The 19,098-nt window shown below is 43.7% G+C and overlaps 1 protein-coding gene across 2 annotated transcripts; it reads left to right on the top strand.

The window, feature by feature from the left end:
* The first annotated feature begins 6,431 nt into the window (after positions 1-6,431).
* Positions 6,432-16,891, top strand: LOC142765472 (uncharacterized). 2 transcript variants are annotated; one of them, XM_075866512.1, is made up of 5 exons: positions 6,439-6,720; positions 11,653-11,715; positions 13,027-13,115; positions 16,287-16,446; positions 16,544-16,891. In XM_075866512.1, the coding sequence occupies exons 1-5, from the start codon at positions 6,573-6,575 to the stop codon at positions 16,804-16,806; spliced, it is 723 nt and encodes a 240-aa protein (XP_075722627.1). In that variant the 5' UTR covers positions 6,439-6,572; the 3' UTR covers positions 16,807-16,891. The 2 variants fall into 2 exon arrangements, with proteins under 2 accessions (XP_075722628.1, XP_075722627.1); XM_075866513.1 differs by lacking the exon at positions 16,287-16,446 and having other exon boundaries at positions 6,432-6,720.
* The last annotated feature ends 2,207 nt before the right edge of the window (positions 16,892-19,098 follow it).

Here is a 19,098-nt window from a genome sequence, read left to right as displayed (position 1 = left end):
TCATGTCGGCTCGCTATTTTATTTATATTGTGAAATACCTTATATTCGTACGGTATAGCATGCAAAGATCTTTGGTCATTCTGTTTTTTTTGGTCCTGTTTTGTTTAACTTGACTTTCTGCAGGAGGGTTTAGCACACGGGTGTGATGGTGCTGTTGGGATATCCAGCATCCTTTAGTCTTTTAATCTGGTTTTTAAGGCTTACCTCATCCTTGTGCTCACATGACTTCTGAAGGGTGGCCTCAATGCACGTGGTGGCAATTCCTCTGTGTAAATTGTGTAAATGTGTAATTATGTGTTATCATGTACTAAAAAAGATGTCCCAAGAATCAGAATAAGTGACAGTAGTCAAAGTTTTTGTCACTGCCTTTATACAAATACCAGTTTATTTGTTGCCTCCTGCAGTAGTTTAGGGCCTCTTATATAGATAGGATGTTTTCTCACTTTTATTACATTTTTGTATTGATGATGCCATATGCTCAGAAGGCAGAATGTCGTTATGTTCTTTCTGATAACTTCTAGCTTCTGAGCAAAGATAATGTTTCAGAAAAATGAAAAAAGGCTAGCATAATATTAAGACATGGGAAGAAAGCAGAGTTTATCAAAAATGAATGCATTAGTTGAGAATGAGAAAAAAAGATGGATGACAGGTCAGTAATGTCAATTAATTTATATTAGGACACACGAAATGTAGCAGAGGGTGGCAGGTGATTAGTTCCAATGAGATCGAGAAATTATCAGCCATAATATGAAATTGGCTCAAACAGGACAGGGAACATTGATTGGGCTTCCACCCTGCAGTGGACATAATATAGGCTTAACGCTAACAATGAGCAAAGCCTGTGAAATTAATTCTCCATGAAATGAGCAGTACTGCACAGATTGCTGTGCTAGACTTCCCATTTTGCATGTTTTTACCAGCTTATCCTGCTCGCTGTTCAGACACAAAGCTTCACCAGAAAAACAATATTATACTTGGTGAGGATAATGCCAGTGAATCCAGTGTTTTATCTACACCTTTCCTTGCTTAAGTCCTCCTCCAAACTATACGATTTTTCTTGGAAATGTTCTGCTTACAGCACACCAACCGATCAAGTGAAACAACTTTATTGGGGTCCTGCAGGACGCGCCCTAGTATGCAATCACCATTTCACTTCACGTTACAACATACTGGTGGTAAAAATATTCTCTGGCAGGGTACAGAAGTGCATGCACTGAGCTAGCTTGTGCAGCGCGGTCTATTCCAGAAAGCTGAACCTATGTTTGGTACAGAATTTTGTAACCACACGATGCTTGCACAGATTAAATGTGGCCACACATAGCAACTTCTGAGCTTTTTTATGAAATGATCTCGCAGTATCTGAAAACATTTGTTTTTTTTTGTTTACTTCATAGTTCCCAGTGAAATATTTCTCTTGTTCCTCTCATTGAATAATGGTATTTGGTGTGACTAAGGTGTTCCTAATGCCTCACTATGAGATCAGAAAACGATTCTTCTTGAAATTGCTTCACAAGCATTTCCTAAGATATTGAATGACACTGCTTGCACATGTACAAACATTTGCTAGTTTTATTGAGGGTTGATGATAAAGGGAATAAGTTGGTGCATCCAAGCCGGACAGAGGTTGACTGGCCCTGAAAAGGGCCGTTTAGTTATATATCTTGCAGCTTGTTCCAGGTAGACAGGGTTTCATTCTGTAGAAATGGTAACTCATCACACTGGTTCCCCAGCATGAAGAACATAACTTGATGCTAACACTGACTCAGATGTTCTGAAATGTCATAGAGGGTACATGAAGGCTGGGTACATGAAGGTTGCAGTTATACTAACTGCACAGTCAGCATGCTTGTGTGATATGTGCATAGCTGCATCAAAGCCACGTGTGAGAATTGCGTGAACAGCTGAAAATCTCAATGGCAGTATAGCTTAAGAAGTCTGTCATCCTTTTTTTGCCAGTTTCCAATATCATCCTTCCCTTTTCATGCATCTTCTTTCAATATAACTGGGGTTTTAATTCCCAAAACCACGATATATTAACGAGAAGCAAATTTTGAACATCTGGTGTTCTTTAACAACTTCACTTGTTTGCAGCGCAACACCAGAAACACAGGACAGGGAAGGAGCAAAACAGAAAGAAAAGACGGCGCAGACTCTGAAAAAGACGGCACTGACATCATGACACGCACATGTCGTGATGTAAGCTGCCCAAAGAGTGGCCTCCCGTGAGAATAGTGAAGAATTGGGAATAGGATGTACCAGTAAGGGCTTTGTGTGCAATTCACAAACAGTGAAAAAGATCCACCAGGGGGGAACCACAGGTACATGGTGCACTCTGGTTGAGAGAGAGAGCAGAGTAAAACAGATGGGCCAGACAGGAGATTATAAATGGTTTTGTCTGGAGCTGGTGCCAGACCAAGCTCTGATTAAGCGTAAGGGAGTATTGAGTGCCAGGCCAATCTGATCCCATTCCTGTGATGGGGTGCAATGTGATGGCAGGTGCGAATTCCATTTTCTTTTTTTTCCATAGGTTTAGGGAAATAATTTTTCAGGGATTAGATGAAAATACCTCCGACATACATAATAACATGCTTATTCTTGGGCGTAGTCATGCCTAGCCACCAGATTGGGAGAAAAAGGAATGTTTCCCGAAATGTGCGATAAAGTGTTTGGTGCTACGCCTTGACGGAAGTATTGATAGGTGCTTTGGAAATCGGTACGCCATTTCTGTAATCGTTAAATATGCAACTGCATGTGCCACTGCTAGGGATAACGTGACACTCCCAGCCATTTCGGGGTAAGCCGTTTTAATCTATATGAAGATGTTAATGAGCCCGTTCTCCATCACAGCAGTAGCTGTGGCCATTCCTTCAACTAGGCCTACTGCAGCGCCAACTAAATGTCTGCATGAATTTAGCGCTAGTACCATGCATAATAATCAGCACGTGCCTTGGGTTCACTTCGATGGTGTTGTGAATTCATCTTGCGTGACAATGGTTTAAGTTGCATGCGTGCCTTAATCATTATTGCAATAGGAGACCATGATTTATCGTCACGCATGGTGTTGCTTAGCTCGGTCCTCAGTGTTCGAAGCAGGTTCCGCCTTGTGAGTGCATGAGAGAGGCACAAGAGTTGATTTCTGCTCTGTGTTTCTATAATTCCCTAGCCTGTATTATACAGGAAGCGGATAGTGCTGATGTGCGTCAGCTGCCTCAATGCGCTCTCAACCGCCTGCCTGGTAAGACTGATAGCTCATTCTATCAGCGCCTTGTCGTACTCCCTTCTCACACTGCGACATGTCCTCCACTTGGAGGACATGATGACGAAACAAGATGATACGAAGCCCAAAACCGCAATGTTTGCAAGCCACAACCCGAGCAAACAATTCAACGGTGAGGCCAGAAAATCTACCTGACTAGGCCTGGAGCAACAAGCCAGAGAGCATATTCTTGGCTGGATAGATGTATGGATGTGGCCGTACCCTTTAGATCGGGCGGCGGCTAACGTCACCTAGCCGTAATGCTTAGTGAACTAACCACTAGATTTTTTTCCCCTTTAAATAGTAAAGTTGGACGGGTACTTTGAAGTGAAGGGTTTAATTTTCAATCGTGCCTTGACTTCAGCCACCAATCAGATAACCTCCTTCTAGTTAAGTCTACCCGCTTAAAGTCTATTTTGCCCTCCCTGTCCCTAAACACCAGTGCTTTGAAAAACTCTGCGCCATCATCTTGAACTATAAGGTGAAGCCCTTTACAGAGCATTGTCAAGTGTTCGGCAGTTTTTTCTTTCTCTTCGCACGCACTGCATATTGTGTCTACCTCTTCATATTTGGCCCGATATGTCTTGGTTCGCAATACTCCCGTCTTGGCCTCAAATAGTAGAGAACTACCCTGATTATTATCATAGATTCTTTCTTTGGCAATTTCCTGCTTAAAAGTTCGATAGATCTCTAGTGCAGACTTCTTAATCATGCCAATTCTCCACATGTCAGTCTCCGTTTCCTGCAGTTCCTTTTTAACCGATAGTTCTTTCTGGTTTGGCCACCTGCTGTTTTCTAAGTATTTACCAGTCAATTTCCTGGTTCGCTTCCTCCATTTTGTATTGACATTCTTCATGTACAAGTAGCTGAAAACCTTCATAGCCCAACGCTCCTCCCCCATTTCTCTCAATCGCTTCTCAAATTTTATCTTGCTGCTAGCTTCCCTGCCATCAAATGATGTCCATCCCATATCACCTTGTACTCCCTGGTTTGGTGTATTCCCGTGAGCTCCTAAAGCAAGCCTACATATTTCACGTTGCCTAATTTCTAATCTTGCTTGAACTTCTGACCTCATGCACAAGACCGCGTTGCCGAACGTCAGCCCAGGAACCATGACCTGTTTCCATATTCCTCTCACAACATTATACCTATTGTAATTCCACAGTGCCCTATTTTTCATCACTGCTGCATTCCTGTTATCTTTAGTCGTCACGCATATTTCGTGTTCCCTCAGGTACTCGGTCCGATTGCTTATCCATACGCCCAGTTATTTGTATTTATCTGTTATCTCTAGCGTGACTTCCTGTATTCTAAGCTCACTACCTTTGTTATTATTAAAAATCATGACTACTGATTTTTCCTTACTGAATCTAAAATCTAACCTATTTCCCTCATTACCGCAGATGTCCATCAACCTCTGCAAATCTTCCTTGTTGTCGGCCATTAGCACTATATCATCTGCGTAGATTAATGCTGATAGTGCCTGATCAATAAGTTTTCCTTGTTTGACTAAAGAGAGGTTGAAGCCAAGTCCCCTTGCCTCTAATTTGGCCTCTAATCCTTGTAGGTACATCATGAATAAGAAGGGTGACAGTGGGCACGCCTGCCTAAGTCCACGTTTCACCACTGTGGGCTTGGATACCCGTTTTTCACACTTTTTAACTACCTTGTTAGTTTTAAAGATTTCCTTTAAACGATTAGTGACTCCATCTTTTACACCCAGTGTGTCTAGTATTCCCCACAAGTCCTCTTGAACCACGCTATTGTACGCTCCTTTGAATTTCTGCAGGCCGGTAGGAAGCTTCACAGCGCAGCGCCTGATCTTGTGAAACGGCGCAGCCATGCAGGCAGGGCATTCAATTCCCTCCCTATTTTTTGTATACTACTGTCCTTGTGTACATCGTAGAACACAAAACAGTAATGATAGCAAACAGATCATTAATTCGGGTAGGCTTGGTGTTTTTATTTAAAATGCAACAACGAGGAAGCTGCTGAAGCTCGCGCCTGTATACAGCTGCTTTATATGGAGATGAAACTTTAACGAAAAAAAAATGTAATGATAAACAGTAGGCTCATAACAAACAACATTTCTCTGAGGGTGCATGGAATATATGTCCCATGCAAGGCTATGCATTGCAGTCCTTACTGCATTAATTATGTACACGTACTGCAGGGCATGCAAGTGTATGCAGACACACGCTGGCGAAATGACATTTTTTGCTACATACAAACGTGCACCGCACCAAATAAGACGCACGTGTTTGTATAGTCAGGGAACACTCGTGAATATTGATGAAATCACACAGCTCGCTTACAGTATAAAACAAACACAATTGCGAACAATAAAATGCGACGCTGTTTAAATAGGCGGACCCAGGTTACGAGGAGAATTATCAGTATGGCATACACACCACGTGTCAAGCTTTTGCAACATCTAAAGAGACTAAATATGGAAAGTTGCCTTTGTAAGTTAACAAGACAGTATCAAATGGAGAGACCACACGAGAGAACTACTCATCGTGGGCTAAAGAATGTGTTTTAAATATTATACACAGCTTTGCAAGTTAATATCGACGAGTTTTACTCGTCTAGGTGTTGGAGGTGTAGGCCTGATAAAATGCGATGTTGCTTCAGAGCTTTTCTTTCGTAATATTGCAATTTTATTCAACTCTTTCAAACGCGGCACCGTAAATTTCTACTGGGTGCTCAAACACGGCAAGCAGGTCACGGGGCAAAATCTTTGTAACATTTTATTACCGAAACAGCGATACTAGCAATGCTTGAGCTGCACTTGCTGTTTTCTAAATTGTAACCTCCTCAATCTCATCACTGTGATCAGGAAACAGAGAGGAAAAGTACAGCAGTAGTACGTAGAGAAATATTCAATTTCAAGCCCTTTAGCAATATCATCTAAACAAATTGCCAGTTCACTGTTGAATTCTCGATGGAAACAAACAGCTGATCAGGGACGCAAGCTTGGCTTGGCACTAGCTTGGCCGTTCATACAGAGCCAAAAGCCGCTGCAGGAAACTGGAGTGCGGATACAAAATATTTTATACATTTTTGTTTTCTTTGTTTCATTTCTATAATTGCTCTTGTGATGGCGTGGACCGCGCTTCGTGATCTCATGTACCGGCGCACTGTTTTTAAGTTTAGTATGGCGCACGATAATACATGATTGCGTGCTTTAATTTAAAAAGGTTCGCGAGTATGGCAGCAACACTGCAATGTCGGGAAGAGGCACGGGGAAGAGGATAGTAGTAGAACCAGTAGCAGCTGCATGCCCGGGTGGATTGACTGATGCCCAGATGGAGGAATGTCAACCCGATGCCTTTTGTGTTGGCCGTTCTGGCAGTTCCGCCGACTTTATAGAAAGAGACGACCCCGTCGCTTGTCCTCTTCTCTTTTTCCTTCGGGCATCAGCGACAACAATGACGGACGACGTGTTCGACTTCACCGTGCACGTGAGTATAGGTTGGTTTTTCATTCGAGTGAATTCTTGTTCAGATTTGCAACTTGTCGACTTCATCCTGATCACCTGTCACCGGCAATAAGTCACATACGTGTGATATTTAGGTGAAATAAATGATAATGCACATTTTCTGCTCCATTTGCGTGACTTAGCTACACCAGGACATGAGGTAAAGCCTTTGTCGCCTAGCCACTAGCAGGCAAGATCGATCACTCGCATCCTTCAGTTCACGAATCAGCGCGCCTGCCTTAAAAATAGTAAGCTGCTCGCAAAGAAATCTTACCGAGGCAATTTCGTTTTCTGTGAACAATGCACCGTAGATTTGTCTTGAATAACAAAAAAAAACTTGAAAAATAAATGTCGCGACCTTTTAGAAAACGCCGTGTCTAAGAGCTAGACGCGGCATTTTGTAAAAGGCTCATTAAATTCAGTATGTTTTCGTAGTTTCTGCTTGAAATTATTATTGTCTATGAATTTCATGGCCCAATCTTTTGCTTTGGCTGAAAATCTCGGTGGCAAAAACTTTGTTCAGTGTCCCTTTAAGGGCAGGTGTAGATGCCATCATTTCAGTCGCAAATCTTTTTGCTAGTCGGTCGGCTGGTTAACAATAAGGGTACTAACTAGAGTTCCAGATTTCATCAGCAACACATCGTCATGGCTTCATCAGATGCTGCATTATATACATTCTATCCTCGTTTTTAAAGGTGTACCGTATGGTCCACTGTTACAGGAAACAAGCGAGCTCATGGACAGTGAGCCATGCGGTGCTAACTGGCAGCGAGGCTTGTGAATGGGACGCATGCGCATAGAATCGGGGAGAGCCCAGTTTTGTCTGCCATTTCTCTGCCTGTACGCATGACAGCATTGGAAAGCGCATCCGTATTTTAGCTGCGCAATTTATCTAGCCCAGTGCCTCCTGCTTCAGGGATTTCCTGTGAGCACAAAAAATGCATGATTTTAATCGTTGCTGCAGTGTTTTGCAAGTTGTCACCGTAAAGCACATCATATTTTTTGCATAATGCTCGCTGCAACTAGCAAGTTTCGGTGACTCAAAATGCTGTTCAGGTCTGATGTAGCAAACATTTTAAGCTCGTCCTTGTGATCATGAAATATTGGTTTATTAAATAATGGAAGGCAGAGTTGGTATCAGTTTATTTACAGTGTGAACATGAAAAGTGCGAAGGACCGTGCCTCGCAAGTAAGCCCCGAGAGCATGAGCAGAGAAGTAGCAGATGAGGATGCTCATGCGCTGCATTTCCAAATCTCACCAGCACTAATGCTTGACGGACTGCTGGCCACGCACTAGCGTGTTCTTTCCGAAACAGGACTTTGGCCCTGTAAGCAAGTTCTTGAAGGGCATAAGTAAAATGTAGAATGGGCCCCCTAAATGCACCCATCCTTGAACCATTGGGCTTATGAATTAGTGCCCTTTTCAAGATACAACTATTCTGAGCTATAAATTGTGACAGAACAGTGCACGAAGTTCATAAATGGGAAAAAAGTCTTTAAATGTCCCCTTTATACATAGTGTTCTTGTGATGTCACTTCTGCCGTTGTTGCCCTCTCCCGCCATGCCCGGGTAACTCCCTGGGTACCTACGGCAGTTCACGTGCTGCAGTGCGAATTGTTGGGGGCTCGTCATCTGTTGCTGTGAACGATGTGGAAGCATTGTGGTTTTTTGTTGTCTTACTTTAACGAGCTCATTGGATTAGGAAGGCCTCGCTCGTTCACTCGATACAAGACCAGATAATCAAGATGTGCGACACATATACCAGCCACGGCGTACACCGGCTGCCCGCCACAACCTATGAGGGCCTATTATCTTGCTTTCACTACAAATTGCCTGGCCCAAAAACAATTGAAAGCTCAAAATCTCTCGAGCCACAATTTTAAGAGTGGATGTGCGAAGCGCAGCTGCTCCCATCGAAAACTAGTCGTGCAGAGCTAGGCAAGTTTACAAGAGATATAACATTATGAATATATTGTCACGGCCTACGCCACCAAAGTAGCAATGCCCCCCCCCCCCCCAGTGTTTTAAACAGTGCTGATGTTGAGCTTGAGCCTCTTTGATTGCAATTTGTGGAAATAGTCGAGGAAAATATTATACAAGGGAGATAGCGACTTTGCGTGGTGTGTGCCGCGGTAATGCCAGTCATCACTTTATTTTTCGCGTATGCTTTAACACACTTCTCACTTTGTATTTTGCTTTTGTTGTACGCTAATGTACAGTGGAGTCACTGAACATGATAGAGACCGTGTGTAGAATTAATTGACTAATTAAAAAAAATCCTGACGCCCAACATGAACCGATCGGCTATACTTCAAAGTGAACTAATATTGTTTCCCATTCTTTATAGTTTGTTTCAATGCAATACCAAATCTCCGCAATCGCCATCACGATTTTAACTGCGGACAAGTTTGTATAAACAGTATCTTGGTAAGCTATATCTGTTTGCAGGTAAATACTTGGCTATGGCACTTACCCGTAATGAAGTTGCACCTGAAGATGCAAATATTGCAAAGTTTCTTCAAGTAGCTTTTGTTAATCTGCACCAGCCAAATACACTAGTACTTTTAGGAAAATCGGAATGTGCGTTCTCAATTTCAGGTTATAACTTTCAGCGAAGAAACACCCTAAGCTCTGCTCCCTCTGCGTGGACTACTAAATCAACTTGCCTCACTAGCAGCTCATAATTTCTCAAACTTGCATCGTGAGGCAAAACTAAACGGGTGCAAGCACGAGGAGACAACATGGCAGTTGTAGGCGATAGATTCGGTTGGTGCCCGGGCATGTTGGTGGCGCATTTCGGAAGTGACGAAAAGGCGCTGCGAGATGCACGTGCACACTTTGTATAGTTGCTGTATTGGACAGCAAACTTTTTTCCTTGTCTGAGCAGTTTTACCAAAGGAAGCTTCATCATATGGCGTGATAAATGAAGCGAATCCACAGGTTGAACCACATCATAGCCTCGCTGTGCTTTTGTACTTTTTTAGCTCGCAAAATTTATTTGTACATATAAGTGACAACTTGCCAGTAATAAGGCAGCACTTGTTTCTTTACCATATGATCATCTCCGGTGTGCTGCTGCCTCAATATTTCAAATTCTAAGCATTTACACCATTGTATGCTAACTTTTCCTTCAAAGTGAGACAAGCCACATGTGTATCGTAGATCAAGAAGCATGCCAGTTTTACGTACTTGCAAGGTAAGCATCAGAAATGCACAGTTGATCAAAAATACTAGTTTAATGGTGCATCTACATAGCAAAGCACCTGTGGCACCTCGGGAACAAGATAATGCCACATATGTTACAAGAGATAATTAGAAAAGACAGGGGACATTCCGTGAACAAATAGAAACAAAAATAAAATGGCACGTGGCAGCGAGCGAAGGCGGCAAGGGGGGGGGGGAGCCCGTGGGAGACTTCAGCGGATGAACGTAAGGTGTGTGTTTAATATGTGGAAGAAAAAAAATTCAAAATTTTGGCGACTGAAATGAGGGTGACTTAGTGAGTGCGCTCAAGACGAGAGTAAACACGGTTATTATTATTTTTTTTCAAATCTTTTTTGAAAGCCACAAAAAATCTGTATGTGGTGCAGCCTAACAGAAGGTCCGTGAAGGCAAATTATGAATTCGTCGTTGTACAAAGGCCTTTTTTTTTTTTCATGCGCACCATCCCCGCCGCGGTGGTCTAGTGGCTAAGGTACTCGGCTGCTGACCCGCAGGGCGCGAGTTCGAATCCCGGCTGCGGCGGCTGCATTTCCGATGGAGGCAGGAATGTTGTAGACCCGTGTGCTCAGTTTAGGTGCACGTTAAAGAACCCCAGGTGGTCTAAATTTCCGGAGCCCACGACTACGGCGTCTATCATAATCATATAGTGGTTTTGGGACGTTAAACCCCACATATCAATCAATCAATCATGTGCACCATAAATAGTGCTCAAAATTTAATTGCATATGTTGTTTTCATTCTCGCTGTATTCCGTGCTGTTTATGATGTAAAAAAAAAAATTAGCACGCTGAAGTGGTGCTGCTTTTGGGCAACAGTTGAAAATGGCGGGGTGCATGAATGCGGAATACTGCCGCTTACACTCAAATCACTCTTGTGGTCACCTCTCACTGTTTGCAGCATGTGTTGTGTATACACAGCTGCATATTTCCTAGCTAGAAAAATTTGATTTTAGGTGTTTCACGCCATTTTCCATGTAACTATTCCACGATTGCACACACTGATCAGCAGGCTTTCAATTGCGCTGAAGGACACAGGTGCCATAAAATTCATAGTCGATTCTTTCAAGAAACCGTATGTAAAGGCTGAAGCTTCATGCGTACATACACACACACATACCATATTGTTTTTTGTACTTTATGAAAGCTGCGAAGGTCTCATGTGCCTCCAAGCGTAACCTGTCTTATTCTCCATCACCGCAAAAGTTTTGTGAGTTTCAAATAAAAGTACTTTGCGCATGGCCACTTTTGGGTAATTTTTTTCTGTAGGTGTTATTTGAGCAGCCTACACTGTTTACTTTATAAGCCTGTATGTATATGTTGCATTATAAGGATGCAGAATGTGTGTAGCTGTACAATATAGATGAAGTGTAAAAATTAAGTGTGTCTATTGTAGTGTTCTTGCAACCAATCTTACCCCCGTATTCTAGAACGTCCCTCCACTCAACGCTTCACCTTCACTTGAGATGGCTGATGGGAGCGCCGTCTCTAAGCAGAGAAAATTGCTGCATGTCAGCAATAATCTGCTGTGATTCTCGAGTAGCGCAGCGTCGCTTTCAAACGAGCAGCGGCACAGTGCTCAACTCTGTCAAGTGAAGGGTGAAAGTCGAGTCGGGGAGCATTTATGAATATGGGGGTTAGTTTTGTTGTCTTGTTAACCTGCCATTAACACTGGGTTGATGCTACTTTGCTCTAGCTGTACAGTGCTCTCCAAGGCTCAGGGAGGCACGGCACGGGGAAGGCTCGGAGCAAACCATGCGTGAGTTTCCTTTCATTGTTACACTATGCACGTATTAAGTGATAGACTTTAATGTATGCTATTTGTATTGTGCAAGTTTTTGGGGACATACAACTTCCAGCACTCATATGTTCTGACGAAAATCACGCAAGGATGAGAGAAGCTTGTGCAAAAATTATGCAAGAGTGTAAGAAGCTTTTGCAGAAGTCTGTGAAATGAAGTTTTGAAATTTTATGGCAATGTGTCATTGTACAGTGGTCAACAGTCTTGCTCAGCATGCTTGACTGCAGGGCTCCCGGCTGCACAGGCGCATCTACGGAGTGCCTGATGCATGATGGGCCAAATGTCAGCCTGCACACTGGTGCCTCTTATCCCCGTTTGTCTGTTACATCAGTGTCTCTTGTAAAGGGGATCAACTGTGCTACCTTTTTTTTTTCGAATGTAGTGAGTTCTTTTTCCAGATTATTGTTGTTTTAAGGTAGAGCCTCACATTTCTATCAAATACTGAAGATTCTATTTTTCCTTCTAGATGCTATGAAGTCACTCCTTGTGTTACAATAGAGTGAACACTGTTATGAGAAAAGCTACTTTATGGAGTTCCTTGTCCCAGTCTTCTATTGCGTTGTGTTCCCTCCGATATCTAACAAACACACCCAAGCTTCTATGCTAAGTCTTATTCAACGCACTCTTCTGCTGGCTCCCATACTGAATATTGCATGTCGAAGAACTCCACGCTGATGTGCTTAGCGGTAGCATGGTTTCAGTTTTCTTCGGTAAGCTTTATAACAGCATTCTGTCTCGTATATAATTATTGTAGCCTATCACAAGGAACGGTAAAAACGCAATCGCCAGATGGCGAAACCGAAAAAAAATGAGTGCGAAAACCTGCCTCATCTAGTTGATGTGACAAGTCCTTGCACGCGTTCAACATCTGTGCTGTGTCTCGGGAATACATTCTTGCCGTGGAAGAGGTGGAAAGATAGGAGGCAAACCTTTAGGCATTTCGGACTACACATAAACAGGTTTCAGTTCTCAAGTTCGATATTCTAGGGAAAGCATAAAAGTTCATGGAAGAAGGGACCTTGCACTCAGTCCATTTTGTGTAAGACTGCACTCGCCTGCTCGACAAGAGATGTGCCTGACCAGAGCATCATGAAGTCAAATGTGTCTGTGTGTGTGCTGGCAAGGTGGCTCGGGCTGGTTGGGGAGGACAAAGTATGCGAGCAAAAAGTTTCTTGTAGTAAAGCAGGCTGGCTAATTATACTGGTGAGCAAATTATGTGAGGATGCAAATTGTGCGAGTAAATATGGTATGTACTCTTGTATGTTTCAGCTCTATTGCTACGGATCCTGCGGATCCAACTTGGCATCCGGCAGCAACAAAGACAGGTTCTGCAGGAGGTGCGCCAGCTGAAGCACAAGGTACGGCTCTTGTCCGTGCCTCAGCACGCCCAGCCAGCACAGCGCCCCTCTGACCTTCCCCGGCTGCCTGCTGGTACAATTGGAGAAGTGGAGGCAGCAGAGGCAGCTGTGCAGAGTAAAGCTGTGGCTGCGGCTTTGGTGTATATTTCTTGATTTTTAATATGCCTATGTAACATGCAGAAATTTAGTACTGCTTTAAGATACTGTGTTTCGGGAAACAAACTAGTCAGGTTATCTCATGAGCCACTGTACTACAGTCGAATATGAATAATTCGTACTCAAAGAGGCCAGAAAATTTGTTCAAATTAAAAGAAGTTCAAAATAATGAAAGTTACCGTAATTACTTGAATCTAAAACGCACCTTTTTTCCGGTTAAGAGAGTTCATAAATCGCATGTGCGTTAGAATCGAGTACGAAAAAAAAATGAATATGGTCATTCTATTGCCATCGCCACTTACAAAATGGGCGCCCCCTACGTGCGTCAGCATGGCGCGTCGGTCATTTCTGCCTATGTGTTTCCCATGCGCGGCACTTCATACGTGTGCTGAGGAGTTCGTCATCTTGTAGTACATTAGCATCGACGGCATGGTAGGGCCGACTCCAAAAACTCGACGAGTGCACCACAATGCTGCTTCTAAAAGAAAAGTCGTCGCGTGTGCCGGAACGGACAGAAATCGGGCCGCATCGCGGTCATTCGGAGTTCCCGAAACGTGCGTGCGGGACTGGCGGAAACTAAAGCAGAATATTGTCGACAGCAAAGATTCACGCAAAGGCTTCAGTGGACCACAGCAGGGTCGGTTTCCACAAATTGAAGAGCTGCTCGGCGAGTATGTGATTAAGCAGTGAGCGGTACAGCGGCTCGTGACGACAGAACTGCTCCAAGTGCAGGCTATGCAGTTAGCCTTAGAAAAAGGGCTAATGCAGAGCCATTTTAAAGCGAACAGGTGCTGGCTAACGAACTTTATGAAAAGAAAAGGCTTTTCCCTCCGAAGACGAACGGGCATATGCCGGAAGTTGCCGGAGGAGTACGAAGAAAAGCTTCAGAGTCTTCAGAGGTTCCTGCTAAACTTGCGGTACAACAACGGCTACCTGCTTGGGCAAATCGGGAATGCCGATCACACGCCTCTTTACTTCGACATGCCTGGCACCACAACCGTCTAGGAGAAGGGGACGAAGCAAGTTTGTGTACTGACATCGGGCCATGGTAAAACTAGAGGGACGGCAATGCTCTGTTGCACGTCAGATAGGCATAAGCTTCCCCCGTACTTCATATTTAAACAGAAGACGCTCTCAAAAAGAGTCGTTTTCGCAAGTGGTGTGATCAAGCGGGCCAACGAGAAAAAAGGGTGCGCGTCGCAACCGATGTCTTAGGTTTTTTTTTTTTTTTTTTTTTTTGTCGTGGAAACCGGGTGCGCGTCACAATCGAGGGCGCGGTAGAATAGAGTAAATACGGTAAACGAGCGGAGGGCTCACCATACAGCGATGCATGTGCATGGGGAAGTTTTATTCACAAATTACAGGACATCCGTCATTAATTAAAGTAGTCAATACATGTCTGTACACGTTGGCCTTGCAACGAGTCAACAAGTTTTGCGTGCAGTTTGCAAAGCATTTGTACTTCGGCTTCACTATTCTCCTGGCAAAAGAAGTTGCGCGCGGCAATGTCCAGTGCTGACACTCTTCGAAGACAACTGTGTTTCCATTGTTACCATCTGCGCTGCAGCCGGAGCGTGGCCAGCACATGATGAGAATGGAGGAGCGTCTCCACCTGGAGAAAAGCAGATCGGCATTCGAGAGAGAAACACTCCGCGGCAGCTTTTTTTTTTTTCTCCATGCGCGGTGTTGAAAGGAGAAGAGTCTCTACATAGCAGGAACGAAAAACAGGGAAGCGTGACACCGGCGCGTTACAGATCGGCATGAGAGAGCCAACTCTCTGCGACAGCTTTTTTTCCCCTCTTTCTCTTCATGCGCAGCGTTAAGAGGAGAAGGGTCTCTACGTGGCAGGGATGGAAAAAGCCGAAGCGGGGCACAGGAATGTCGCAGATTGGCATTTGGCAAACATTCCACCGCAGTCTTTTCTTTCCTTTTCTTCATTTTCTTCTTCAGGCACAGCGATGAGGTGTCTGAAGTGCCACCGCAGGATTGGGCGGGGTGCTGAGAGCATTTTCGGAGCGCGGTATAGCTTTGATAGGACCACAGCGACAGTTCAAATTAATTGTGTTGGAATAAATGAGATTCGACTGTATTTACTATAGTCTGTGAAGTCCGAGTGAACTGTCCTAAGCTAGCAGACGATGTAGGCGGCATCGTGGGTTTGATGGGCAGTGACTAGCAATAGCCTGCTTAAAACAGACATTCAGTAATTTTGTTCATTTATCACCCTATTTCGTGTCCGCTGCGGCTCTCTCTACTTAGAGCTACAGTTCACCCTGCCTTGTGTTAGCCGATTTCTTACTTTTTTAAAAATCTAACATGCACCCAATTTCGCAGTGTGAAGAAAAATGCACCTTTGTTTATTGTGATGAGATTTCTATAGCGACATGCCTCTTTGTTGGCTATCACAGAAAAATATAAACAGCAAATGGTGCGACCATCTAGTGCGACCTTTAATTTTCTATCAGTTTCATCTATGACCAAGATTTGGTCGCTCTAAGGTTGCCTCTTAGTACGCCTTGATCATGTTCATTTATCTTGTTGTGCTCTGCTTACAATGCATTGATTAAAAACATGTCCAAGCTTCTTTTTGAATTCCACATATTTTATCGTTTTTCACCTGTAGAAGCTACTCCTGGTCAACATTCAGGCAAAGACATTGTAACCTCGAAGAAACGTGTATTGGAGTTTGAGCACTGTACAAAGTAATTATACTATTTCATAGCTAGAATCAATATTTATTAAGGGTTATAACAGTGTTGTATTTGATTTCATAACAGCGAAACTGCATTCAGAGAAGGACTCTGAAAGGTTCTCACACTGAGTGTGAGAGGGCTGATGTGGAAACCATTTTAGGTCAAGTGAGTTGAAGTTAGCGTAAAAAAACAATGAAATGTTGTGATGCCCAAAAATTCAAGTTGTTGTTTTCAGTGTCCTCTTCTTGCAGATTTTTATCATGAAAACATTTCGATGTGCTGTTGCGTTCACCCCATCTATGCTTCTTGCATTTTTTTACAGTGCAAGCACCTCCTGCAGATTGGGGGACGTGGCCTCCGAGAAATTGGTGTGAATGCCATGAAGGCTGTATTGGCACATGACGTGCAAGTGCTGTACAGCCTTCATGGCAGAAAAGGGAAAAGGGCCTTTGTGAACCTGAGGCTCTGTAGATTAGTGACAGGTTAGACTTGTTCATTGTTTTATGTGTGTGTACCCTTGTGTATTCTCTGTACTGCAGTGCTTCATGTGTACTATGGTATTTCTGTTCTTGTATGCAGATGTCATCTGCCAAAAAGCAGGGTGCGACCAGGCGGAGGCCCTCAACTTTATTAAGAGGTGGCTGCCAGGGTCTGGTGATCGCTGTGGGGGCAGGAAGCGGCGCTTCAGAGAAGCATTTGTTGTGGAGCAGCCCGATGATTCCCACTCTCAGAGTGCAGATTATCGGCTGCTCGCGGCGGCTGGCTTCCTGCCCAGCCACAGCAGCCAGGGCCTTGACAGCACCACTGTCACTGTGCCCCCAACGCAACCTGACCTGCAGTAGAGCGGGCCTTTTTTAGTTGTGTATATATATTTTTCAATGTATACATTTTTTGTTGTACCAAATAAATAAAAAAACAAAGAATAAATAGTCTGCAGACTGTCGGTGGTGCACTGTTCGGCTAGCTTATGCTGATTCGGAAGCACCATCACCATTTTTAGTTACAAAAAAATGCTCTAAACTATAAATATTCTCGATTACCATGTGGGGGACATATGTGGGGATTGCAAGTGGGGGACATACGCTTTCAACATTTACTTCCTAACGATTTTTTTCGATCTGCTGTACCAAGTACCAGTACCAAATAAAGCACTCGCTATTGCAAAAGATAAATTGGTAAAAAAATAAACTACGCTTCTAGTGTTAGCAAAGGGAATGAGGTATAAAAGATGAAATAGATCGAGTAACTGCTTTCAGTTCTCAGCATTCAATTTTCTGTTGCCCCAAGTATACAGGGCTGCAAAGCTACAAGAGCGGGTCATCGAAGCATATTGTTTAAATCTTCCGGTAAGAAAAATTCCCTACTAATAATGGTTACATAATGGCAAGCCAATCAGTAGCCAATATTCGTCATGCAGGAAACATCGGTGTAATAACGGCATTTGATTGGCTGCAATGTGGCCCTGGATTGGTCCAATGTCGGTCGTACATCCGTAGCCAATATTCGTCGTGCAGCAAACATCGGCGTAAAAATGGCGTGTGATTGGCTGAAATATGGCCCAATGTTGGCCGAACATTGGCAGCTTTGTCGGCAATACGATGGGCCTTCGTCGGCCCAATGTTGGTTGCATACTGGCTAAAACATCGGCAAAACGTCGGCCCATCATTGGCTTGAACGTCGGCCCGACATTGGAAGAAGTTGCACTTCCGACGTCGGCCCGACGTCGGTGCCGATGTTAGCCGATGTTGGTCCAAGATTGGTCCAACGGCGGCGTGCTGCCTGGGATTATACTTTCTTGCTTTGCGAGTGTACCTCCAACTTCTGTTAACGCATTGAGACGTTGCCGTTTCAGACGGGCAAAGTCACACGCTCATTTTTATAGGTTCACGTTATCATCTCATTGCCTGGAGTGTGTGTGTGTGTGTGTGTGTGTGTGTGTGTGTGTGCGTGTGGTGTGAGTGTGTATGTGTGTGTGTTTTATGCGGTTTTGGCTTGAGCCTGCAAGCACAAACTTACTATATTCTCGAACAACTGCTACCACCAGTGGTAACGATCAAATTTGCGATGCCACTTGCATAGTTGGTGACGCGCCGCACCGCAGTTGAGGTTATCAATAGCCGACACTTTGCTCACTGATATCAGTGTGGTCAGCGTGAATTTATAGTCTGAAAGTTCTACCGAATACACCTTGTGGAAGGTTCAACAAATCTGTGGAAGGTTCAACGAAGCTACCGAGTGGGTACCCAGTTGGACGCTTCCGTTAAAACCACGTTGTGGTGGTAGCTGTAACTTGTGGCTTGAGGGTGCATTGACAGAAGCTATCGGTACATAAACAAAAACATCAAAAGAGTGTGAAAGGACCTCCATTCCTTACAAACATTACCTAGTTAGCACGTTCACCATAAATACGAGTAAACAGCTGCCTCACAACGAAAGAAAGGTGCAAGTTTTTTAACCGAGGCACAAGACTGCCGTCGTTGATAGCGAATTTTTCCACAACGTTACAACTTTTGTGGGTTTATTTTCAGCACAGCGAATAAAGCATTGTTATCTGTACGATTGAAATGCGAGCAGTATGTGATTGTTGGGAAGAGCCTTCACAGCGCGTGGCAGGGCTTGGCAGAGCGCTGAGGCCTGTTAACCTATTTCGAAGCGTACCATTTTATCAAGGATAGCCGACGTCGACCTCATGTATTGTACTTCTATTTTATGTGAAAGATTGACCGGTCTTTATTTTTCAATAAAAGTTACCTCGCTGCTGTAGTCACTGACCTATTTGACCTATAGACTTACTACGCGATTAAAATCTGAAAATATATGCATTTCGAGCACTCTGAAGGGATCATAAATAGTGTTAGTTGCTTCAACAAACAGCTACATTCCCATTATCTGGCGCTTTTTTGAAGAACATCCCGACATGTGATCATTATTAACACGATGCGCTACGTGTAAACGTGTTGACAATGTCTCTTTCTATGCCTGCCGGCACCTATTCAATTTCAAACCATTGCAGCAAGGTAGTTTTGCGTTGGCGACTGCATGCCTGAAAAACCACCTCAGCACGTAACTAACAATAGCAGACATATGGCAGGATGTAACACATTTTCAAGCCCAACACTTTTTTTGTTTGCTCA

Source organism: Rhipicephalus microplus, chromosome 6 (assembly GCF_043290135.1).
Source record: "Rhipicephalus microplus isolate Deutch F79 chromosome 6, USDA_Rmic, whole genome shotgun sequence".
Classification (NCBI taxonomy): Eukaryota; Metazoa; Arthropoda; class Arachnida; order Ixodida; family Ixodidae; genus Rhipicephalus; species Rhipicephalus microplus.
Note: the sequence above shows the minus strand (reverse complement) of the source record. Positions and strands in the feature narration are given on the sequence as shown.